General features: G+C 38.2%; 1 protein-coding gene across 2 annotated transcripts in view; it reads left to right on the top strand.

Moving 5' to 3' along the window:
- rps6kb1a (ribosomal protein S6 kinase b, polypeptide 1a) overlaps positions 1-21,651 on the top strand; it is a 63,823-nt gene that overhangs the window by 35,364 nt on the left and 6,808 nt on the right. Inside the window, exons 1-4 of one of the 2 annotated variants that reach the window (XM_056735901.1) lie at positions 19,151-19,784; positions 20,826-20,869; positions 20,978-21,095; positions 21,184-21,252. In XM_056735901.1, the coding sequence (XP_056591879.1) occupies positions 19,713-19,784; positions 20,826-20,869; positions 20,978-21,095; positions 21,184-21,252 (303 nt within the window). In that variant the 5' untranslated portion in view covers positions 19,151-19,712. Of the gene's footprint in view, positions 1-19,150; positions 19,785-20,825; positions 20,870-20,977; positions 21,096-21,183; positions 21,253-21,651 lie in introns of those variants that run through there. The other variant, XM_056735902.1, reaches the window with a different exon arrangement.

The raw sequence follows: 21,651 nt of genomic DNA, 5'->3' as shown, positions 1-21,651 counted from the left end.
CACCTGTCTTCAGGGGCAGTCCCTTCTGACAATGCAGAAGAGTCTATCACCTCGGCTATGACTGCAATACCACACTGAGATTGCATCAGCCTGTTTGGCAACCGCACGGTGTGCTCTTACTTTTAAAAATGCTGATGATATAGGGAATTTCTTACAAATGTGTTTCCACTGAAAAAACAACAACTTTTATTTTCCTTACTTTTGGTCCACATGGTGTTTTGACCCAAAATTAAGTAATGGGAATATCAGCAGATTTGTTTTATTTATGGACTTGTTTTTCTCCAGATGTAGTGCAGAGAAAGAGAGACGTGTTTGTGGAACTGGTTGTGATTTTAGATGTGTGTTTACGCTGTTATTAATGTTTATCTCGAGATGTCCTGCTGTGGTTTTACCAAGTACAAATGTGGATATTATGCAACTTAAATCTATCTTTGTGTATGTGTGTGTGTGTACCAGTTTAACAATCCTAAGGGGATATATTTGTACCCATAAGTGAGATAAATTTGACAAAATATTTTTGAGATGTCCTCATTTAAGAAAGTGCTGGATAAATATAGTCAATGTTTTTAATGTCGTCTTCTGTTGGTGTTAGGTTTGAGGAATGATAATGATCATTTATAAAATGTGTGTTTGTGTCATACAGTGTTTTGTGTGTGTAAGAGAAAGTTTAGGTTAAATTTGTTTGATATCCTTAACTAACATTTCCTTTTTGTGATCACGTAAACCTGTGTGCACATGTAAATGTTCACAGATATGAAGATAATAAAAAGCGAAACTAGCCTTTGGAATTATAAGGAAGGATTTTGTTAAAAAGGAAATAAAACAAGGAGAAAGGGTGTTTCTGGGAAATCGTCATCACAAGAAATCCACTCGGTTTTAGTTTTCAGATTCATTTGTTTTGTGGGATGTTACCCAGAGTTCTTCAGTAGGCCTTTAACCCAATCCCTCATTTTCCTCACAGAAACTAAACATTTAGTTTAAAGCTTCTTTTTTTGCAAGTAAAAAATATTTTTATACTAAATACTAAATATTTTTGGCGGGGATCCCAAACTATACATTGAGTCATTTTACATGTTTACATTTTCTAGTTTTTACACCCAGTGCATAAATAATCCTCAGAGAACGCTGACATTAATGCTACATTTATCCAAACATCGTTTCATCAAAGACAAATAAAACATTGTTATTTCTGGAATATTCATGTCATTGTGGTACAATTTCGACAGTAATAAATATTTCGTTTTTAGTCACAACCCAAGGAAAGCCATGCAAGTCTTTCTGTTCCTGGATTGTGTGTTACAGTATCCCAAATGTTAATGTTTATCCACTTTTACAACCTTCTACTTATGAACTTTATTGTCATGCTTTGCACTTGTTTTACCCCCTTTTAGTTAATAGCTGCTTGGTCTTATTACTCTGGTGTGAAAATAGCACTTAATAGTGAATGCACTTTATTCAGATGCTCAACAACTCTGCACACCTTATTTTAGTGGAGGAGTCTTGTAGTTATTTCATTATTGAGTAGAATGAGTCCCAGCACAATGTTCGACTCATGGGCACATTTATAGCATCATTTCAGGAATAAAAGGCATGTGTTGAGAAGAACGTTGTGTATTTTGAAAAGTTTAATGATGCGGGAAATATGTAGGGCGGGTTTCAGTGTATCTCTTCATTTATTTGACAGAAAACTGTGCATTGATTTTCCGCATACAAAATATACAAATGTATAGTAAAATAATTTAGACACATTTTTATATCTGTTGCATGTTTGTGTGAAGTATATTCAGTTGTAAGTTATGTTTTTTATTTAATAAGAAGCCTTTCATCTAAATTTAATAATATGTAGATTAAGTTGCTATATTTATTATGACATTACATATTTTGACACATTTTGCTTGTTTGGAAAGTAAGAAATATATAGACCTAAATAGACCAAAATATGTTAAGTCTAAAATGGCTCGTTCGTGTTTTATGTTAGCTGGACTTCATGACTGATGCAAATGTGGGGAATACTTTCAGTTCTCTTCCCCTCAGAATGAAACTGTATGAATTCTTCATTTCTTTTGTATGAGGTTTCAGTTTTGGCAGGGAAACTGAGGGTTCATTCACACGTGACACATGGCTAAACATTACATGACGGCTGAATATATAACGAACTGGATATTGACCCTAAAAATGGAGAGAAACATATGGACTTTATAGCATATGATAAACAGCATGCAAGTCATAGATTATGTAACATATTTATTGTTTATAATAAAAAGATAAAAATGACATATATTGTAATACTAATTAAGTGTTTTATTATAACTATAGTACCTTCCACAAATGCCTTACTTAAGAAGGCTGTTTTATGTCATATTTTATTTATTTTTGGGTTTATTTGGTGCTTTTTATGAATTCATTTATTTAATGAAGGCACATTTAATTTTTCCAGACAATGCGAAGATGCAGGATTTAAGTCGGTGTTATACACTGTTCATATGCACAGACACTGTTCAAATGACAAAAACACATTCAATGCAATCCAGTATTGTACAATTTTTTATTTTAGTTTATTATTTTTACACAAGGACACAATCTTTGGAAAGATATTACAGACAAAATGGCAATAAATATTTGTCAAATGGAAAAAACAGTATAAAGAAAAAGATTGAAGCATCCTATATATCTGAGATTGACCACAGACAGACATTTTAAGTGTTTTTGTCTTCCAAGCATTTTAAATATACATGTGGCTCATGGTTTCTTAACGTATTGCATTTCATGACCAGGTCAATGATTTAAAATGAAGTGACCCAGAGCTTTTTTTATGAAGAATAAACATGCAGTACATGATGGATGCCGGTTTTCCATGTGTGCCATACATTTATGTTTATTAATATATGCAGCATAACTTGATTTAAATGAGACAGGGCAGTCCTCAAATTTTTATTTTGTATAATAATAGTAAAATCAAGGACCTGTCATTAAATTATGCAACTTTGGAGAGCTGTAGATACCTTTTCATGTAGTGTTCGATATACAATATATAATTGAAGTATGTATAATTATTTTTTAGGATAAAAGTTTTCTAATAAATAGAGCCTATGTGATTTATAAGTTTTAGTTGTGTATGTAACTGGAAGGTCTTTTTGCGTACACATAACTTTTTTTACGAAAAATATATTTGTCCTTAACTTTATGATAACTGCATTTATACAGATGATTTTATGGTATGGTTTTCTTATTATAGTGAAAAGGTGTTTTATTACTGGCATTGTGAAAACGTAACACAACTGTTCTTTTGAGGTGGGACTTTTATGGTGTTGATGACACACCTTTCATTTTTAACAATTTGGTGGAAACTTATATGCGATAAAGAATTATTGTATGCTTTGATGTCATCATTTAGATTGAGCTTTATTAAGAGAACAGACTAAATGGGGAGCTATAAGGGGTGATTCACATTTCTCGTCTAAAACCGCACGGAAAACACGAGCCGCACTGCTTTCTCATGCATTCTGAATAGTTTACCTATTTTCATCTCAACCCCCTATTTGCGTGCGAATTTGAAAAAAAAATTTGCGCGAAAAAGAGACGAAATGTGAATCCGGCTTGAGACAAAAATTCACCGGCATGTCATTAAAAATCTGTATATAACTCTTTCTTTTGTAAATCATAAAAATACATTTTAAGAAATGTCTCCGTGGTTGTGTGTCTGTACAATCGAAGTGAGTTGGGGCCGGTTGCAAACATTCTTAAAAATTGTCCTTTTGTGTTCTGCAGAAGAAAAAAGTAAAAATAAACTAGTTTTCATTTTTGGCTGAACTTTTCCTTTAATATTTTTCTAAAGAAGGGAACACAAAACATGGAAAACAGGCCATTACTGAAACAGGATTTTGGTTCACTCATTGTGAATTATCATCATACTGTACATTATATGACCTGACCATTGTTCTGCTCCCCAAAAGGCTTTGATTTCCTGCTCAAGCTGTTGCTTTGTCTCACACGAAGCGTGGCTTATTGTTCTGTCTTACATTAAAGCTATTTATTGTTGTTATTTCCTGATTTGTGTGCTAATCGTCTGCAAGATCTCAGAACTAATGCCTTTGCCACGGGCAGCCGTGCATGCTTGTAGATATTTAACAGGTTCATCTATACAGTCCAGCTTTCATGTGGTGTTGTGTTAAGAAGAAAGCTGAAAAAAGTGCGGTCCTAATACATGTCCGTGTATAGTGCGTTGCATAGATAAGTCATACTGAAACAGTCTGTGGTCACACCTCAGTTAACCCCTCCCATTGATGATGTTACATCAATACCGTTGATTGGTTAACACAGGGCAGTTGTTTTCATTCAAAAATGACTTGGGAGCGTGGCTCATTTTGCATCTCTATTCAAATACGGATTATTGTAAGAGATCTGAGCATATGTTTCCTCTGTTGAAGATCTGTATTGATAGTCATGGGCTCGGTATATGAGCATAGAGAACTAGCTTTGGGCTGTTTTATGTGAATGGCAGCTAGCTGAGGAATAGTACATGTGCCTTTTATCCACACACCAGTATACATTTCATCTGACAACATTTCCTGCGGTTGAGCAATGAATGGTCACATTATCAGAACAATGCAAATGCAGATGAGCTGTTTTTTATTAAGAACAGTAAGACACAAAATCTTGACTGATGGTGGCAGGCCAAGACAGATATAGACGTTACTCAAAAAAGGGAGAGAAAGAAGAAATCTAATCAATCTTAAGCATGGCCTATTTAAGATTTGTCCATACCAATGCTAATAGGGTACAGTACATACCTGCTATTTCTGGCACCCTCAATCACTGTTGTTCCGTGTAAGTAGGCTAAAAATGGTGATCGTAAATGATGAAATTGCTGTCAATTCCTTGGCAAGGAGGACAAAGTCACCTGTTAAACGGGCATGATTTGACAAAGACTGCATTGAATTGATGGTGTCATTTCCCGCTCAGAAGCTCAGGGTCTCCGTGGATGGTGGCTGTGTGCTGTTCGAAGCTTGTCTTACTAATACTGACTGTAATAATGTTATCAGCCCTTTATTCCTGGTATCAGTATTTGTGGGAAGACAGATACTGGCACAGTCACGAGGTGACTAATACACACTTTGTTAATCTGTTTTTAAGTTACGCAGAATGGCAGAAGGAAAAAAGAAACACATCTTTAAAGGGACAGTTCTACTCAATATTTTAATTCCATTTTTCTTAACAATGTGAATAGTGATCAGGTGGTAAACACAATTTCCTAAATGTAAAAAACAAAACGTTGCCATAAACATTCGTAATGTTCGATGTGAAGTCATTTCACTTTGAATATATTTCCACATGAATCTCTCACACAGACGGCTTGAGAGCCCCCTGTTTACCATTTGCATTCATTGTGGACCAAATAACTTTCCTTTGGTGCTTTATGGAAGAACCAAAACGAGACAGATGTGGGATAACAAATGGGATTGGAAATAAAATGAGATAAAAAAATGGCTAAGTCATTTCCTCTGACCTATTAACATTCTCTGCACATTAAGAGAGAATGAGTAGGATCGATCAATGGCTTGTTTCATTAGAAGTGATGTGACCGCTTTATCTGTTACCGCTGCGTCCGTGACTTGCTCGAGGTCTTTTGAAATCATTCTGTAGCTTTGCGAGTCATTGCAGACCCAACCAGCCAGGAATCTGAGTCATGGGCCTGTTTTACTGGCCTGTCACAGGTAGACGTGTTTAAACCAAACGGGGGGCCATTGCAAGGAATTGAATGAAGAATTAAAACGGGGATTTTTGGCTCCATGTGACTGTGAACTGTATTTGCACACAGGGGTTAGAAATAAGCATGACATGCACCTAAGTGTTGAGAGAAATGATGAGATTTGCATAGGAGTGTACAGGTGTTTTATCTGTGCGAGCTGGAGTTAATAGTGTGTCCTGAATAGTTTGAGAGAAAACAGAACTCAAGCTACTCTATAGTATGTTTTGTACATCATGGAGAAAGTCAACGGCATGGAGCTGTAGACAAGTAAATATGTGATACTTGTTTTATATTGGCGATGTTTTGAAATCATTTTTTGTGTGTAATAAATTGCATTTGAGTTTCTAGTTAGGGTACCGTGTGTGTTGTAATGCTTTTTCACATCTTAGTGAATTTACATTAGAAACCCATTTCATCATATATGTGTAAGACAGGGTTTACAACGTGGGTTTTTTCTGGTTGGAAAAAATCTTAGATCTTATAAAATCTTGGTAATTTCTTTAGTGAAAACATTCTTGTTATGAATCTAATAGTTACTTTAAAACCTTTTGTGAAGTTTCAGACTGGCTTGTAATAGTCAGATTTTTAAGTGAATCATTCTTTTGAGTCAGTTATGTTGTCATTAAATCTGTAAAAAAGATTCATTAAGAGTTTGAATGACTCATTATTGAATTTAAATGATTTCGCTGAAATACATATTCACCATTTACTACTAAGGTCATAGATTAGTCGAGAAAATGTGTTTGTAAAAACTGTCTAAACCTTGGTGTTGACTACTTTTATTTGTTTCTGTAGTGTGCCAGTATCTTGAGTTTGGCATTGAGGGAACAAAAAACTAAAAATCCCCTTAAAGGAATAAAAATGAAAATTCTGTCATCATTTTGATTGTTCTGCCGAACACAAAAGGAGATATTTGTAAAAATCTTTGTAACCGAACAGTGTTGTGGCACCAGTAACAACCAGCAAATGGTGTCTTAGAGCGTTTTGGTTTCCTACATTCATGGAAATATCTTATTTTGTGTTCAACAGAACAAATAAATGTATACAGATGTGAAACAACATGAGGGTGAGTAAATGATGACGGAATGTTCATTATTCGTTTTTGACATCTGTCTCACCAGCTTAACACTACAAAAGTTTACAAAAGTGATAAATACATTTAAACTATTTATTAAAAAACAATAACCATCATCAAAGCTTTTCTCTCCCAACTTCAATGGTGAGAAGGAATATCATAATTCATAATGTATAAATAATCCATGCACCTTTGAGTATTAATCTATAGTCAATAATATTGTATTTATCCGCTTTGATTGCTGTGTGTCTTTTGGGTAGTGAAGTCTTTAGGTCAGGGTTAGTTGGTTAAACAGCATCCTGCCCAAGGTAAGCACGGTTTACCCGCAGACCTGCAGTTCACCGGTTAACTCACCTACAGCTGCTTCACTGTATGACTGTACACACTGCACCGTTCCTGTGCGGTTTCTAGCTCCGTATCTGTGTGAAAGTGTGTTTGTGCATGCCTGGATGTTGTCTAATAAAATGACATGTGAGCTGGTGAAAATTAATATTATGACTTAACTTAAAAAACACACAAAAACAATCGCTGTATAATGTCAATAATGACATTTGTATTTACGATTGAATCATTTATTCTTCTAATTGTTTTTAAAGGTGCAAGGTGTTATCAACACAAGAATCTTTATGCTTGTTTTGATATGTGTACGCGAATACATATGTTGCTGCAGAATCTGTGAGCATTTCCGTTTCAAAACTCTTGTTTTTAATCATCACTAAATGCCTTATGAAGTAGCAGTCCGATTGCATGGAACTATATCTGCGTGCTTCTCGGCTGCAAGTGCGTCAATATTTGATGCCGATTTGACGTTTAAATATCCTTTTTACTTGTTTACTTTCCCTGATCAGGAAATCGATCTTGTTCCTTATCAGTGGGTTATTTATTGGTGAGGCTGCTAAAACAATACTGTCTGTGGCCTCTTTTGACATTTGCTGGCTGAGATTGTATGTACAGTTATTTAAACTAGCCAGTGTTTTAGGGACCGTCTTAAATGTCTCAATGTTTCACGATTAAAAAGAAGGGAAGGGCATTTCAGGGTAGATTGTGGCAAAACCAGCTATCCCTTTCATCCAAACACCCCGCTGGCTCGGCCGAAAGCAGCTCTGTCTGGCCTAGCCCACACAGTCATCCCGAGCATGTTTGGTCCTTCAGTGATTCAACAGGTCATCCTCCCATAGTCAGAGATGTGATGTGTGTGTTCCCGCGTAATCAAAGCCTGCTCTCTCGTGCCTAAGCTTGTTGCGTGAGCACACAAAAAACATTGTTTACGTCAGTCACTTTTTCATGTGTTTACGGATGTGTAATACTTAGTGGACTACCTACAAAGGCAACATTTTGAGACACAGTTCAAAAAAATGTAAAATGTGTTATGTTCTGCGGTATTCACCCCAAAATGAAAATTCTGTTATCATTTACTTCATTTCAAACATGCCGAACACAAAGGAAGTTATTTTGAAGAACGTTCGTAACCGAACAACGGTTGACCTGTTTTGGTTTTATTGTCCGCAATTTGATGTTTCTGTGAAGTGCACTATTTCCAAATAATGAGGCTTCGTGATGGTACTTTTTTGTCCTGATTTTGGACTTGGATCTCTGTTCTTTTTATTTTGGCCTTTGCTCTTCTTTTCACAGCTTGAGAATTTGCAAGGATGTGAATATCAGGGCACATTAGTAAACACTTCAATATTTATTTTCAGTGGGATTTGTGAGTTTGCCTGCCAACCTGCTTTATGAATGTGTATGTTTGTGCGTCGAGCTGACCAGCGTCTAGTCGGCGATGTGTGCAGCTGTGAAGTGGCTTGTGTAAGTTTGCTATAATTAGTCAGTTTTTTCACCTTGTGAGCCAACATGGAAACCCAAAGGGGCAGAGATCAGTATTCCCTGTCTCCAAGTCTCGTGCTGATAAGTCTTTTCCTAAATAAGAGTGATCTCACCCTTATTCTACTTTCCTGTCCTGCTATTCTTTGTTTAGTTTTTTTCATTCTTTCTGAGTTGAAACGTTGGCCTGGCACAGCTGGTGTGTAAGCAAGAATGAGCGTGAGCACGTAAGTCTAGTGTGTCTGTCTGTGTGTGTGTGTGTGTGTGTGATTAATGCCCGGAGTTCGGGGATCTCCATTCAGGATGAGTTCTCATGGTTTGCTCATGAGGTCATTGGGAAAGATCCTCATATAAACTGGAGCGAGTTTTAACCGACATTAGGAGACAGACCAGAGGTGTGCCGCAGTGTAGTTATCAATTCCTCCACAGACCGTTATCTTTACTTGTACTCACTCCAGTTAAAATAAGTGCTGTAAGTGATTATGGCGTAAAGATTTAATTGCCCTACACTAAATAAAAAAGCTCAGAACGTAGTTTAACCCAAAAGGGATGAGGAAAGCACATCAAGGCCACGTCATTAGTGTGTATATATAGATGTGACTGTGTGCGGTTGTGTGTGAGAAGCTGTAAATGTCTGTGTTCAAATGCCATTGATGTGTGAGGTTTACGCTCTTTATTTCAAGATGGCTGTTCTTATTACCTGGCAACAATGGACCCTCCTATTTTTTTATTGTTGTTGAGCAAAACTCATTTCAGTTGAGCTGACACTGTGGTCACTTGAGCAGAAACAGGGAACTTTAGACTTTATGTTGCATTTATTATCTAGTCTTCATGTAATACTGTATATTGCTATTATTTTACTTTTATTACATATACAAAACTTAAACAGTTCACACAAAAATTATAATTCCGTTATCATTTACTCACTTTCTTTCTTCTGCAGAACACAAAAGAAGATATTTTGAAGAATGTTGATTACCAAACAAAAGCAGTACACTTTCACTTGCATTAATTTTGTGTCTATACAAAAGCGAATGGGTACCACCATTGTTCGGTTACCAGAATTCTTCAAAATATAATCTTTTGTGTTCTGCCGAAGCAATTAAGATAATGTGACATCACATAATAAGACAATTAATTCGATGAAAAAAATACATAATGTGGGCTTCTGTATGTGCGGCAATGACTCATTTATATTTTCATTATTTTTCCATATTTAAAATCTCGATAGACTTGTATTTCACATGACGTCCATTCGTTAACATTTAATTCTAGCTTTTCTCATGTATTTTTAGCCGGCCTTCCGAACTGATTTTTTGCATGGGGGAGACATCAGAAATGTCCTGTCGTGCACGCTGGCAACATAGAGGGAAATATCGGTCGGCGGCTTTAGAGGAGACCTGAGGTCAGAGGTCACCTGTGACTCAAGGCTTGTGGAATTCGGCTTCAAGGAAATGAATAGCGCTGAGGAAAAAATAAGAGACAGAAATCGTAACTGCTACAGGAAATGATAGCTCATTAGAATGTTGTAAGACGGTGACTGCAAATTATTAACTGTTTTATAGAGGGACAAAAAAACTGAAAGGAAGTTGGGACCTGTTTACTTCTGTTGTTCACTGGGGAACACAGAAGCACAAATGTTTGTAAGCTTCCTGTCCGCTGATCCCATGGTTGTGCTCGTATGATGTTTCTTCTGAGTGAGGTTTAGTCACCATTCCAAAGATTGCAGTTTGTAAAACACAAGTGTTGACAGGTAATTCTGTTAATGGTGCAACAAGACCTCATTCTGTTCCTGCATCCATTAAACCGATTCATACAACCTACATTCAGAAATGGGATTTTTGCTACTTGCTCAGTTAAAAGAAGGTAGATTCAAACAATATGTGCAACACGTTTCTGTTGTCAATTACACAGTCAGTTGTTTATTTTATTGTATGGTGTGTACTTGTTAGTTTAATTGTTCTTTTATGTTAAATGTGTATTTAAAGATCAAATTTTCTGACTTTCGGGTTACCGAACATTGCTTAAACTGAGAAAGGGTAGATAGTCCTGTCTTCTGCTTTAGGTATATAAACGTTGTTTTACTAGTGCATCACTTCAACACAACACATTTCATGTTATTGTTTCATTTTATGTCTAAAAACATTACTATAAGCATGCTGCCATGTGCTAGTGTTAGCTAGCGCTAAACTACAGTTGATTCAGTTGGGTTAGATTTGATCCGGCTAATTTATTGAGTTTACTCATTTCCGTTGTTTGCACTTACCAAAGGTATTTGAAGTTTAGTTTAATATAAAGAAACCTTTTTAAATGTGTGGATACACTGTACACAATTCAACTGATTTGATCCCCAAAATATTGTTTTGCTTGTACCCGCACGCTAATCTGTTTTGCTAATCATTACTCTCCTCTTGCATCATCCTTTACCCAATAATACAGTTTGTCATACTGTCATCTGAGCTTCTTTTCTCATATTCCCTTCGGCTTTTGTTGAAGATAGAGAAGACTTAGCGCTGCCTGAGTCAGAAGCTTATGTGGTCAAACAGGCCAGGAGGAGATATAGCTCGCGCCATCATCCTCTTGACCGGCATTTTACTTCAGCGATGACCGGCATGGATCATCATCATCCTTTCTGAGTATGTTTGAATCATCTCTATTTCCTGTCACACACTGTGGAGTGAAGTAAACAAGAGAAGGAAGGAGTTTAATTAAATAATATCAGCTGGCCATCTTCAATCACCTGCGAGTAATGGACGCAACGTGTCCTCACATCAACATCGTCCACCAGCACTTAAATGTGACTAATCTCAACTGATCAATATGACAAGCCATATAACTGTAAACATTGTAAGGTTTTGACTTGCTGATGATGACTCTTCATTTGTAGGTGTATTTGTCCATGACATATAACAGTATTATTTTGGGTATTGTCTTGTCGTGCTATTTAATTATAATATATATATTTTTTATTATTACACTGTTTTGACAGACAATTTGAGATAAATTGCTGGTTGATTTAAGACACCTCTTATTGAAGTGAATTTTTAATGTTATTTGTAAAGTGCTCTAACAATACAGAGGCACTGTAACACACACACACACACATTTACTTATCAATCAAATTAGGACATTCCATAGACTTCTATTGTTTTTATACATAGCAAGTTATAAACACTATAACCTAAACCTAACCCTGAAAGAGACTTTCTGTTTTTCTTTTACAAATGTGGACGTACCCAAAGGCCAGGGTACCAAAAAGTGGGCGCACACACACACTCACACACACACACACACATAAATGTGTCTGTTTGTGCCCAAATTCTGGAAGAATTTGATAAGAAAAATAAAAAAATTAACATTTATTCTTTAGTCATTTGTTCTTTAAAATAGCATATAACATAACGATTATTAACAATGTTTATTGCTCCTCAAAATAATTTTTAGAAATATTTCACCACAATAGTATACCACCTTCTGTACATCAGTAGGTTTATGTATGTCGTGTGATTTAATTTGGGTGTTTTACCTGCCTCAGGAGTTCTGTGGTGCAATTTTAATACAGTAAATAAAGCAAATCACACTTTGGTTTACACTTTGTATGAATAAATTACACATTTCATTCAAAAAGTGTCATTTAAATAATTAACATTTTTGATTTACACAGATGTTTTACATTTTGAACAAAATCTTGGATAAAGGGAACAAAAAATACACTTTTGGTGAAAATTTGGAATAAAAAAGATTTTAAGTCAGTGTATTGTGATAATAATGCATGTCTTCTGTTTTGTAAGATCTGTTCATTAATTTAATTAACATGATTCAATTATGAATAATGAGCGATTAAAAAACACAATTTTCATTTTTTTACAAAACATGTTCCACATGAACACATTCCTCTCTGTATAACATGTGTTGAAATGTCTCCAAATGGATTTTCCTTCCTATTCAGATATGCGCAAGGATTTGTGTTGATACTGTACATGTAGCTTTTGTTCTGATATCCTCTTAATTTAAACGTTCAGACTTATTTCTTCTGCCGAAATAATACTTTTACCAACATGAAAAAAATGTTCCACCAAAACCGTACCAGATATTTTTGGAAATATTTGAATTACTCACTCGTATTGCCCCTCACTGTACAAATGGCATGGCTTCCATCGTGAACAAAACACGCAAGCATTTCCCAAGACCTATCACAACACATTTTTCCCATTTAAAAATGTAAATATGACCAGACCATAGAATGCTGACAGTGAATATATATCATTTAGTCAAGAATGTTTTTCCAAAGATATCCCTGTCCCAGAATGTTCCAGAACCAAGGTGAAAATCCTTGTTTTATGGACCAGACATGTAGATGGACCTCATGTTTTAGAAGTGTGTTTCTGACGGTGGGTAGGAGTTTAAGGTCTGACTCGCACGGGCACTGACTCACCGTGGCTCATCGGAGGCTCGATGGAGCCCGCCAAATCTCATACACAAAGACACAAGTTTTTGATCTTACTCTTTGTTCTACAAGAGGGTGTTTCGCAGTACCTGTTCTCCAAATTCCCACTGACAAAAAACAAATGAGCGTTTACATGTCGAGATTAACCCTCAAATGCGCTCATGTTAGCTTCTCTGTGTGTTTACAGTCGGTTAGATTTTGGTATGAGATATGTGGGTGTTCGTTTTGATGGTGGATCCTAACGTTCTTACTATCCATTATGAGTTTCCATGTTTTTGTCACTCCTCGTGCTCAAGTTTTGTTGTTTTGATTCTTTATTGCATTCAGTTAACCCGCATCACGGCTGGAAGGTGATAATGTCTTTGGTTAATGATTTAACAAAACCGGCATGAGCTCATCTAAGGTTTATCTGTAAAAGTTGCACTTTCAGAAAGTGAGCGGGAAGAGTGAATTGTTTGCCTGCGTGTGTGTGAAATGCACATATAAAGATTCTTAGAGACTGTTATCGTCCGACCACGCATCACATGACTGCGTAAAGTGATCAAACAAAGGCTCAAGCACGTCAAAAGAGATTAGTCATAAAAGTAGTCATTTTATCAATATGTGTCACAAAAAAATCTCACTTTTAATTTAATTTGCTTGATTTATTTGGGAGGGGCAATGCCAGGGCAATCTCCTTCTCTTCCATGCCATGTGATTGTGTGTGTGTTCGATGAGTGTGTGTGTGTCAGTGGTGGGGAGGGTAGCTAGTGGCTAAATCTCATACAAGGGTTTCCTAATATGGGCTGTCTCTTAAAGAGCCCCTCCTTCTACTTGAAGTGGGCGGCGTTTTTGCTCTCTCTCAACCAGTAATGACGCAGCATGGACTCACTTCCTCATTAATTGGCTGAAACCAGTTCTTACAGGAACCACCGCTGATAAATGTGAGAGTTCTGAGAAATCATTCATTCCTTCCTTCAGCCCGGCTGAGGGACGTTACAGGGGAGCGTGGATGGCTCTGCGAGCATGCCTCCGGGACAAGCAATCTCCTATTCGCGATCCCCACATTTTTCCACACCATTCTTTTTTTTATGCTAGGATATGTATGTTTTAGAACAAGTATGTTTTTTTATTTTAGTTTCTGTGTTTTGGGATAAACTCCTTAACAGAGTCTCTCTGGCGTGCGCTGAGAGCGGTGGGGAGAGGCAGTGCTAACACGGGGTAAAGGAAACTCGCTGACCTTTCGAGTTGGTAAGAGAAATTTATGTGACCTCTCCCGCTCTCTCTCTCTCTTCCCCCTCCCTTTCGTCCCCCCCTTTTCTTTTTCTGTCACACAGAGCTCTTCCCCCGTTTGGCGCCTCTCTACAGGAGCCTTTCAGGAGTACCTTGAGGCCCAGAGGGCAGAATTACAGCACCGGGCGGGAGAGGCCACCCTAACCGTAAGTGTTCCATCTCAACACGCCCTTTACATCATCTATCTATCTGCCTTCGCACAGTCATTCCCTCCATTCTTCCTTTAATTTTCCTCGGGTTTAGACAGTTTTTTGTGTATTTCTCTCCCTCGCCCCTTTAATTTATTACTCGCATCCCATCGTTTTGTTCCACATCCTTATTATCTCCCTCGCCTAAGTATCGCTGGTTTTATTCCAGCGTGTGATTCCGTGTTATTGTTTGCATGTGGCACACCATAATGTACCGGGGGGGGCATCGCGCGGACGATCGCGGGGGCCTGTTCAGGGTCTGGCTGAGGAGGGATGCTGAGTCATACTGAGCAGTTGGAGCTCTTTGAGTGAACCGGACACTCCCCCGCGTCACACTTGCCTCCCCCTCCTCGGCAGCCGAACCCTGTTGAACCCATTGCGGGTTGCCGGGGACAGGAGGGGCCCCTGGGAGGAGGAGGTTGGGGGGAGGGAGTGAGGGGGGGGCGTGTAGCTACACTCTCGATTCCTACCGCTGACAATCACTCCGAAGGGCGCGTGGAAACAAAGAGCTGCACCTTTATACCTCCGGAGCGCTTGTTAACGTCGTGTGAAGAATCCGTTGAATCGTTCTTCACTTGCGAGCGCTTTTCCAGCTCGTGTGTACGTGGGGGAGGAGGAGAGACATGAAGTTGCACAATGAGAGATTACGGATGTTTCTGGAACAGTGTTCCTTTTTTCTGGTAACTGGAACCTCTCGTAGTTACTTGGTGCTTGTTTAACTGGCAGGAGGTGGTGATGCCGGAGCGCGTGTCACAAACACAAATCGGTTTTGAGAGCGAGAGATTAGAGAGATGGAGCGATTGCTTAACCTTGGGTTACATGATATTTTTGATGAGTTAATGCACTTGTGTTCATGTTTGATTGACCGCTCTCTTTTCTTTCATTTACAGAAGGGCTGTTTCAGGAGGCGCTGGTTTGATTTTCGTTCTGTCAAGAGACTGCGTGCCAAACAGGTGTCTTTTTGTAATGGGGCTATCGGTAACATTTTACTTTTTAATGCACTTGGTTAGCTGGCGGTCTGCGATGAGATGCTCGTGTTATCAGGTCTTCGTCTTTCACAGGTCGTATGATCTTACTAGGAGGGGTTGGCACTGATGTTGTAGTCTGGACCGTCTTGTATTCGAGGCGTATTGTAATTGAATTGATACAGAATAGCCGTAACAGGTGATGCATGTAAAGTTAAGCTTCGCCGTGTGCTTCTGGTAAGAGAAATGTAACTTGCCCCAAAGTTTCTCAAGTTTTAACCAGAAAGCCCTCAATTTCTTTTTGTGCAGAGATCGTTTTGTTCCCAGAAGCCCATAGACGGGGTAAGAGAGTGTTTGTATAACCACATGACTCGCTACAGGGCCGCTCCACTCCAGATGCAAAAACGCATTCAATCAAATTAAAACGCGCGTATGTTCGTGCACATATGTGCGTGGGCGCGTGCCACGTTTCCCGCGCGGCTCCTTATCGCTCATATTCTTTACACGTGAAGAAGAACATCCGGTCAAGATGCGTGATGCTCGCCGCTGTGAGAGCTCGTCGCCGCATGTCCTCGTTCCGTCGTTTTGACAGTCTGACGTATTTCTGTGTAATCGATCCAATTTAAAGCGCATGATGTAACGACGTATTTAGCGTAACGGCCGTGTATGGGCAAACACGTATTCTTTCCCCTTCGGTTGCTTACGCAATGGTTTTCGCGGTGCCTTTTGTAACGTCGCCATGGTATGCGAGTCTGGAAGCGTGTATAAAAAGCCAACAGTGTGGAGTTTCTTTGCCGTTACCTCGAATGAACCCTCGGTTGAACTCAATGCACTGCGCGCTGCCGCCGTAGAGGATGAGAGAGGGAGAGAGAGAGGCTGCGTTTCAACATCCAGCCAGTCGCCTACCTAGACAGCCTGTGTAGAGCGGATCGACCGCGCGAACGGAGCTTGGATACCGTCGTCTATGTAGACAGCTCTGTGTATTTAAAACACCGCCACAGAGAAAAGAGTAGACCGAATCGCACAGCGCTCAGATTGAGTAAGAGCTCCGTCGTAACGGGATTTCTGTCGTTAGATCGTTACCGTTGATGACCACGCCCCTCTTTCAGCCTCCCCATCGGCTCCTGTCGTCATTGGCAAGTGAGTTAATTCATCATTGTATGTGTAAGTAATGTGGATAAGATATTTCCCACTGTGTCTGATAGCTTATCAGACTGGTGTTGGCTGTTACATTCCCCCGGCGACAACAGTCTGTAGGCTGTCTGACATTTTGGGCTCTCAACCCCAAAATTCATTACACATGAGGTGTTTTTATTGCAACTTGTCTTTTTTATAATATTATGTATAATACTTATGTTTTTGTGTTGATGTTTAATAGAAGCGAAGTCGTTATGAAATATTCCTGCAGTAATATTAGGTTTGTGTGTGTTATAGAGAACGTGATTGACGTGTTTCTGCTCCCCCTATACACGTACACGCGTGTCTCTGCATAGACATACATTGCTTCCTTCCCGTGTGTGTGCGTTTCCGGCACTTGATTTTGTCCTCTTGAATTTCTGAGAATCCAGAAAAAACACCTTATTGCAACACACTTTGCATGCATATTTTTCCACGCTGCTGTATTTATACTTGCTCAACACTTGTTTAATTCACTGTAATCGTCTATTTAATGCTGGTATTTGTTATTGAACTACAGTGATGTTCGTGCAGCCATTCATGTTCGCTGTGCACTCAGACCTTGTGTTATTTCTCTCCGTTGCGAAACACAGGGTGATATGTTTGGCTTTCACGTTAGTCGTGTAATTTCCACGGCACTGTTCAGAACATCCTGTACTTTAGGGAACCCCCATCTGCCATTCATGTTTGTGCGTGTATGTATTTTGTGTATTTTGAAAAAATAAAAATCAACTTGAATAAAGACTCGTGTGTTTGTCTCATATTTGACGTTTAATTTACAGGTTTGTGTTACAAAAGCATCTTTTTTTTAATCAGAATGTTGAGTATTTTACTTGTAACGTTAAAGAGACCAGCACTTGCAACTATAAAATTCCTGCATTTGAATGCAATATGTAAATAATACAAAACTACATAACTTATTTCTACAAAGTATTTGTATAGTATAATATTTGCGTTTTTGTAAAAAGTCTTTGTTGGAACACACCTTCTTCAATGACGTGATATGATGTGACTGACAGTTTGAAACTGACCCACGCCCACTACAGTTACAGGCTTTGCCTTGTGGCTTGTTTTTATGCAAATTAATCTTGTTAATCTTAAACCGTTTTTAATATTCAAATAAGACTTGACATGTTACTTGGGTTATTAACACCGCCACCCACACACTCTTTTGTCTTGGTTTCTTTATGAACATTGTAGGTCAGGTGCTCTTGTTTAGCACGTGACCAACGCCAGTCTTTTGAGGCTTTCATGTGTATCAGGCTACTACATACACGCACGTCTTGTATGCACTGCCTCAGGGAACCAGAAGGGGGCGCACGTTTACTTTTTAGTTAGACCTGAAGCAGTTGTTAAAAAAGAATCAAGTTGTTAAACAATGTATATATATATATGTGTGTGTGTGTGTGTGTGTGTGTGCGTGTGTGTGTGTGTGTGTGTGTGTGTGTGTGTGTGTGTGTGTTTTAATCAAATGTTTTGGTACGGTTGAAAACATTTCCAATAATTTTGTCACAGTTATGTATCCAATTCTTATGAAACATGAGATGTTTGAAACAATCAGGGAATTATGATTCTCACAGTTGTCAGGAGCAGGTGCATTAATAATTTAAAAGGAGACTGAAGTCCAGGTGAGTCACAGGCTTTACCTGTCACATGAATCAATGATGTCCTGTCACAGAACCGGAGAGCACTGTCACACCCAGGTTGAGTCAGAGTCGTGTGTAAATGTTACTTTATCTGAAACAGATTTTGAGTTTGTGTTTTTTGTGATATTACCCAGTCAAATTAAAATAAGCATGAGGTTGGCGTATCTGCACATGTCACAGTTACCCGCACAGGTATGAAGCATTAAAATGTTTAGTTCCTTTTTGTTCATGTGCTAAATGGCCACTTCTCCTTATCAGAAAACAAAGTAATCCATTGTAACTGCACTTAACAACAAGAGCCTAATTTATAAAACAATCTACATTCAGATCTAATGGACAGTAAATCGCCATTCATATATTGTGGTGTATAATGTTTTGGAGTCGTTTGTGTACAATATGAAAGGGCCATTATGACCTTTTCAAAAACATAACTTTGGAAAGTCCCGGTAACTGTATTTTGCATAATGCTTTTTTCTGCTTGAAACATATGTAACACACAAAGTCTCCATTGTAATCCATTTGTGGTTTTATGAAGTGGGGAACAGAGAGTTGTGGCCATCCAGCACTTTGTTACAATGTGAAGTGCGTGAGCTTGCATCTTTTTTCCATCTGTCCCTTTTGGCACATTTACCAACTCGTGTTGGTTTAATAGGATAGGATCGAAGGTTTGTATAGAATTACATTAATTGTATAAAATGATCCATTATGACACTACAGTTTTAATCCTAAATATATATACAATTATTTTCTTTTTCACAATGTAAATCTTTATACATACACCTCAGTAGGTTGCAGAATGTTCTCCCTCCACTAACATCATCCTGGCCATAGTCACCTTTAGCTTGCTCACTATTTTCTGTAAATCTGCTTTGAAACCATGTAGATGGTAGATCTCTAAACCACTAAAATAACTGCACACTATGTAGTGTAGTATACTATACTATTACCACACTACACTATACCAAACCCAGACGAACTTGTTGAACTTGGTCTATTATGAACATTCTGGTTGTAACTTGGTCTTTTATGGACATCTACTGGTTGTGTGGCGTTACTGCACGGGAAGCAGTTTTACATTCACACATTGCACGAGTCTATTTACATCCATGAACCGATCAATGCACATCGTTGTTAATAGACAGGTCACGAAAAAATATGAGAGTATAAATTCATTACAGATAACTTTACATTTGCTGGATGCTATTGAGAATATCTGCCAGGACATAAAACACTACTGAGCATGCGCACAAAAGCTCGTTCACACATCGTTCCACAGTCGCCGCCGATGTACCGGTGTGGCAGTTCATCCGCGGCAAGGATGCGTACCGGAGCCGGTTATGAGTTAAATTACATATAACGGTAACTGGACTGGGGAAATGGCCGGCGTGTTTGATATCGATCTGGATCCGCCGGAGGAAAATGTCACGGATGATGAGCTTGTTGACGGGGTATGTAACCGGTTACCGGCTTCACATATACCGCATCGCAGGGACGTGGCAACCGGCCTGCTGATCGATGCAGCATCGTAACCAACACTGTTCGCTCCGCTGAAACGATACAGCAGACAGCTTGAGTCATTATTATAGGAGCGGTCAGACGACCAATGACATTAGAAATGAACCATTGTTTTACACTCGTCTTATTTTAGTAATCACAATGTTAACAAGATATTCGGAGTAAAACTTAAATAATACAAGTGGTAATCAATAGAACAGAATGTATTACTTTTACTAATAAAACCATGGTTATTTCCCCTAGGACTATTACAGTGATGGTATCAGATTGCCCAAAAGTATTTTTTTTGTGGTTGGACATATCTCGCAGTTTCATTTGATTTTCTTAAATCTTTATTGTGTCAAGCCACACATCAAAGACTAAAATGATCCAAGGAAGTTTGTAGAGCAAAGTTTTACTTTTCTAAAACATATTATTTTAGTATCAATCTGCGGTCAACAGCAAGCATCTAATGACCAATTTAAAAGTGACATTTCTATTTCTATTAAAGACATCATCATTCGTTTCTACGTAATATAAAATGTGTCTACTATATAAAAATGTATTACATAAGAAATAAAATGAATGCAACGACAGACAACATACTGTTCATACTTGCGACATAATATTTTGTTTTAGATGCTTTGCGGAAAGGCCTCTGAACCTAGAAAAGCTCTGATTGGTCTGATATTCACTCTATTGTTAGGCCGAGACCTGTAATGTGATAACAGCAAATAGTGACCTTGATATTCTCCTGAGTGGAGGAGAGCCGTTGCGCATCATTCATTGCTATAGATTGACTTTTAATGGACATGTCAGATCTGCACACTGTGCATTTGGTGGAAAAGCTGCGGAGATACGAGAAACGGATGTCATAGATTAGTGTAAGCAGTTAAACCGACCAGAACACAGTTTTAGCCCCTGTAAAAAAACAGAGTGGTGAGATGTTTGAGCATCTCACAGTGACTGTTGTTTTCATTTTATTCTATCCACAGGCTCATATAAACGAATACGGAGACCAGTGCAATATATTTGAATGGTGAGTCTGTATTCGTGCATGACATGTGTATGAAACACGAAAGCACCATGTTTTGTTTCCTCTTTGGCTTTTTTCTGTGATAATAAAGTTGTAATGTTTTGAAAACAGTATGGATGACTGTGAGAAGTATGAGGTCTCAGAAAACAACGTAAATCAAGGCACAGAGCAGATTCGTCCTGAGTGCTTCGAGTTGCTCCGTGTTTTGGGTAAAGGAGGCTATGGAAAGGTAAATGGGAGAAGAACATTGTTCTCTGTGGCAACACAGATACTGATTCTAATGCTCCTAATTTTAATGTTTTCTTTGTTTAAAAAAGGTTTTTCAAGTACGCAAGGTTTCTGGGGCAGCTTGTGGAAAGATTTTTGCTATGAAGGTCTTGAAAAAGGTACAACCTCACATATTTCTCTAAAGCCTTTGTAATACACCTTTTCTTGGATATATCTCTTATCATCTGTTGTCTGTAATGTTCTTTTGTATTATCCATCACGTCGGGTGCTGTCAGGTGAGTATTGCGAAGGGTCTGATGCGAACGTTTAATAGTTGTGTTACTGTTTTTGGATTTTTGGATTTTGCGTTTTTCCACTTTTATGTATTTTTCTTTTCAGAACATTAACAGTCATTTCGGATATGAAATGTCTTTTCAATGCCCCCCAACATGTGGAACTACATACATGTGAATTGTAACATTCATTAACAAAAAAGTAGCTTTGTTTAAAAATGGTTTTTATAAATTATATATCCAACTCGAGTCCCCACAATAACATGTTCTTTTTAGCTTTTGTTG

This window comes from Triplophysa dalaica, chromosome 22, assembly GCF_015846415.1.
Source record: "Triplophysa dalaica isolate WHDGS20190420 chromosome 22, ASM1584641v1, whole genome shotgun sequence".
NCBI lineage: Eukaryota > Metazoa > Chordata > Actinopteri > Cypriniformes > Nemacheilidae > Triplophysa > Triplophysa dalaica.
This window is presented reverse-complemented; position numbering and strand designations above follow the sequence as displayed.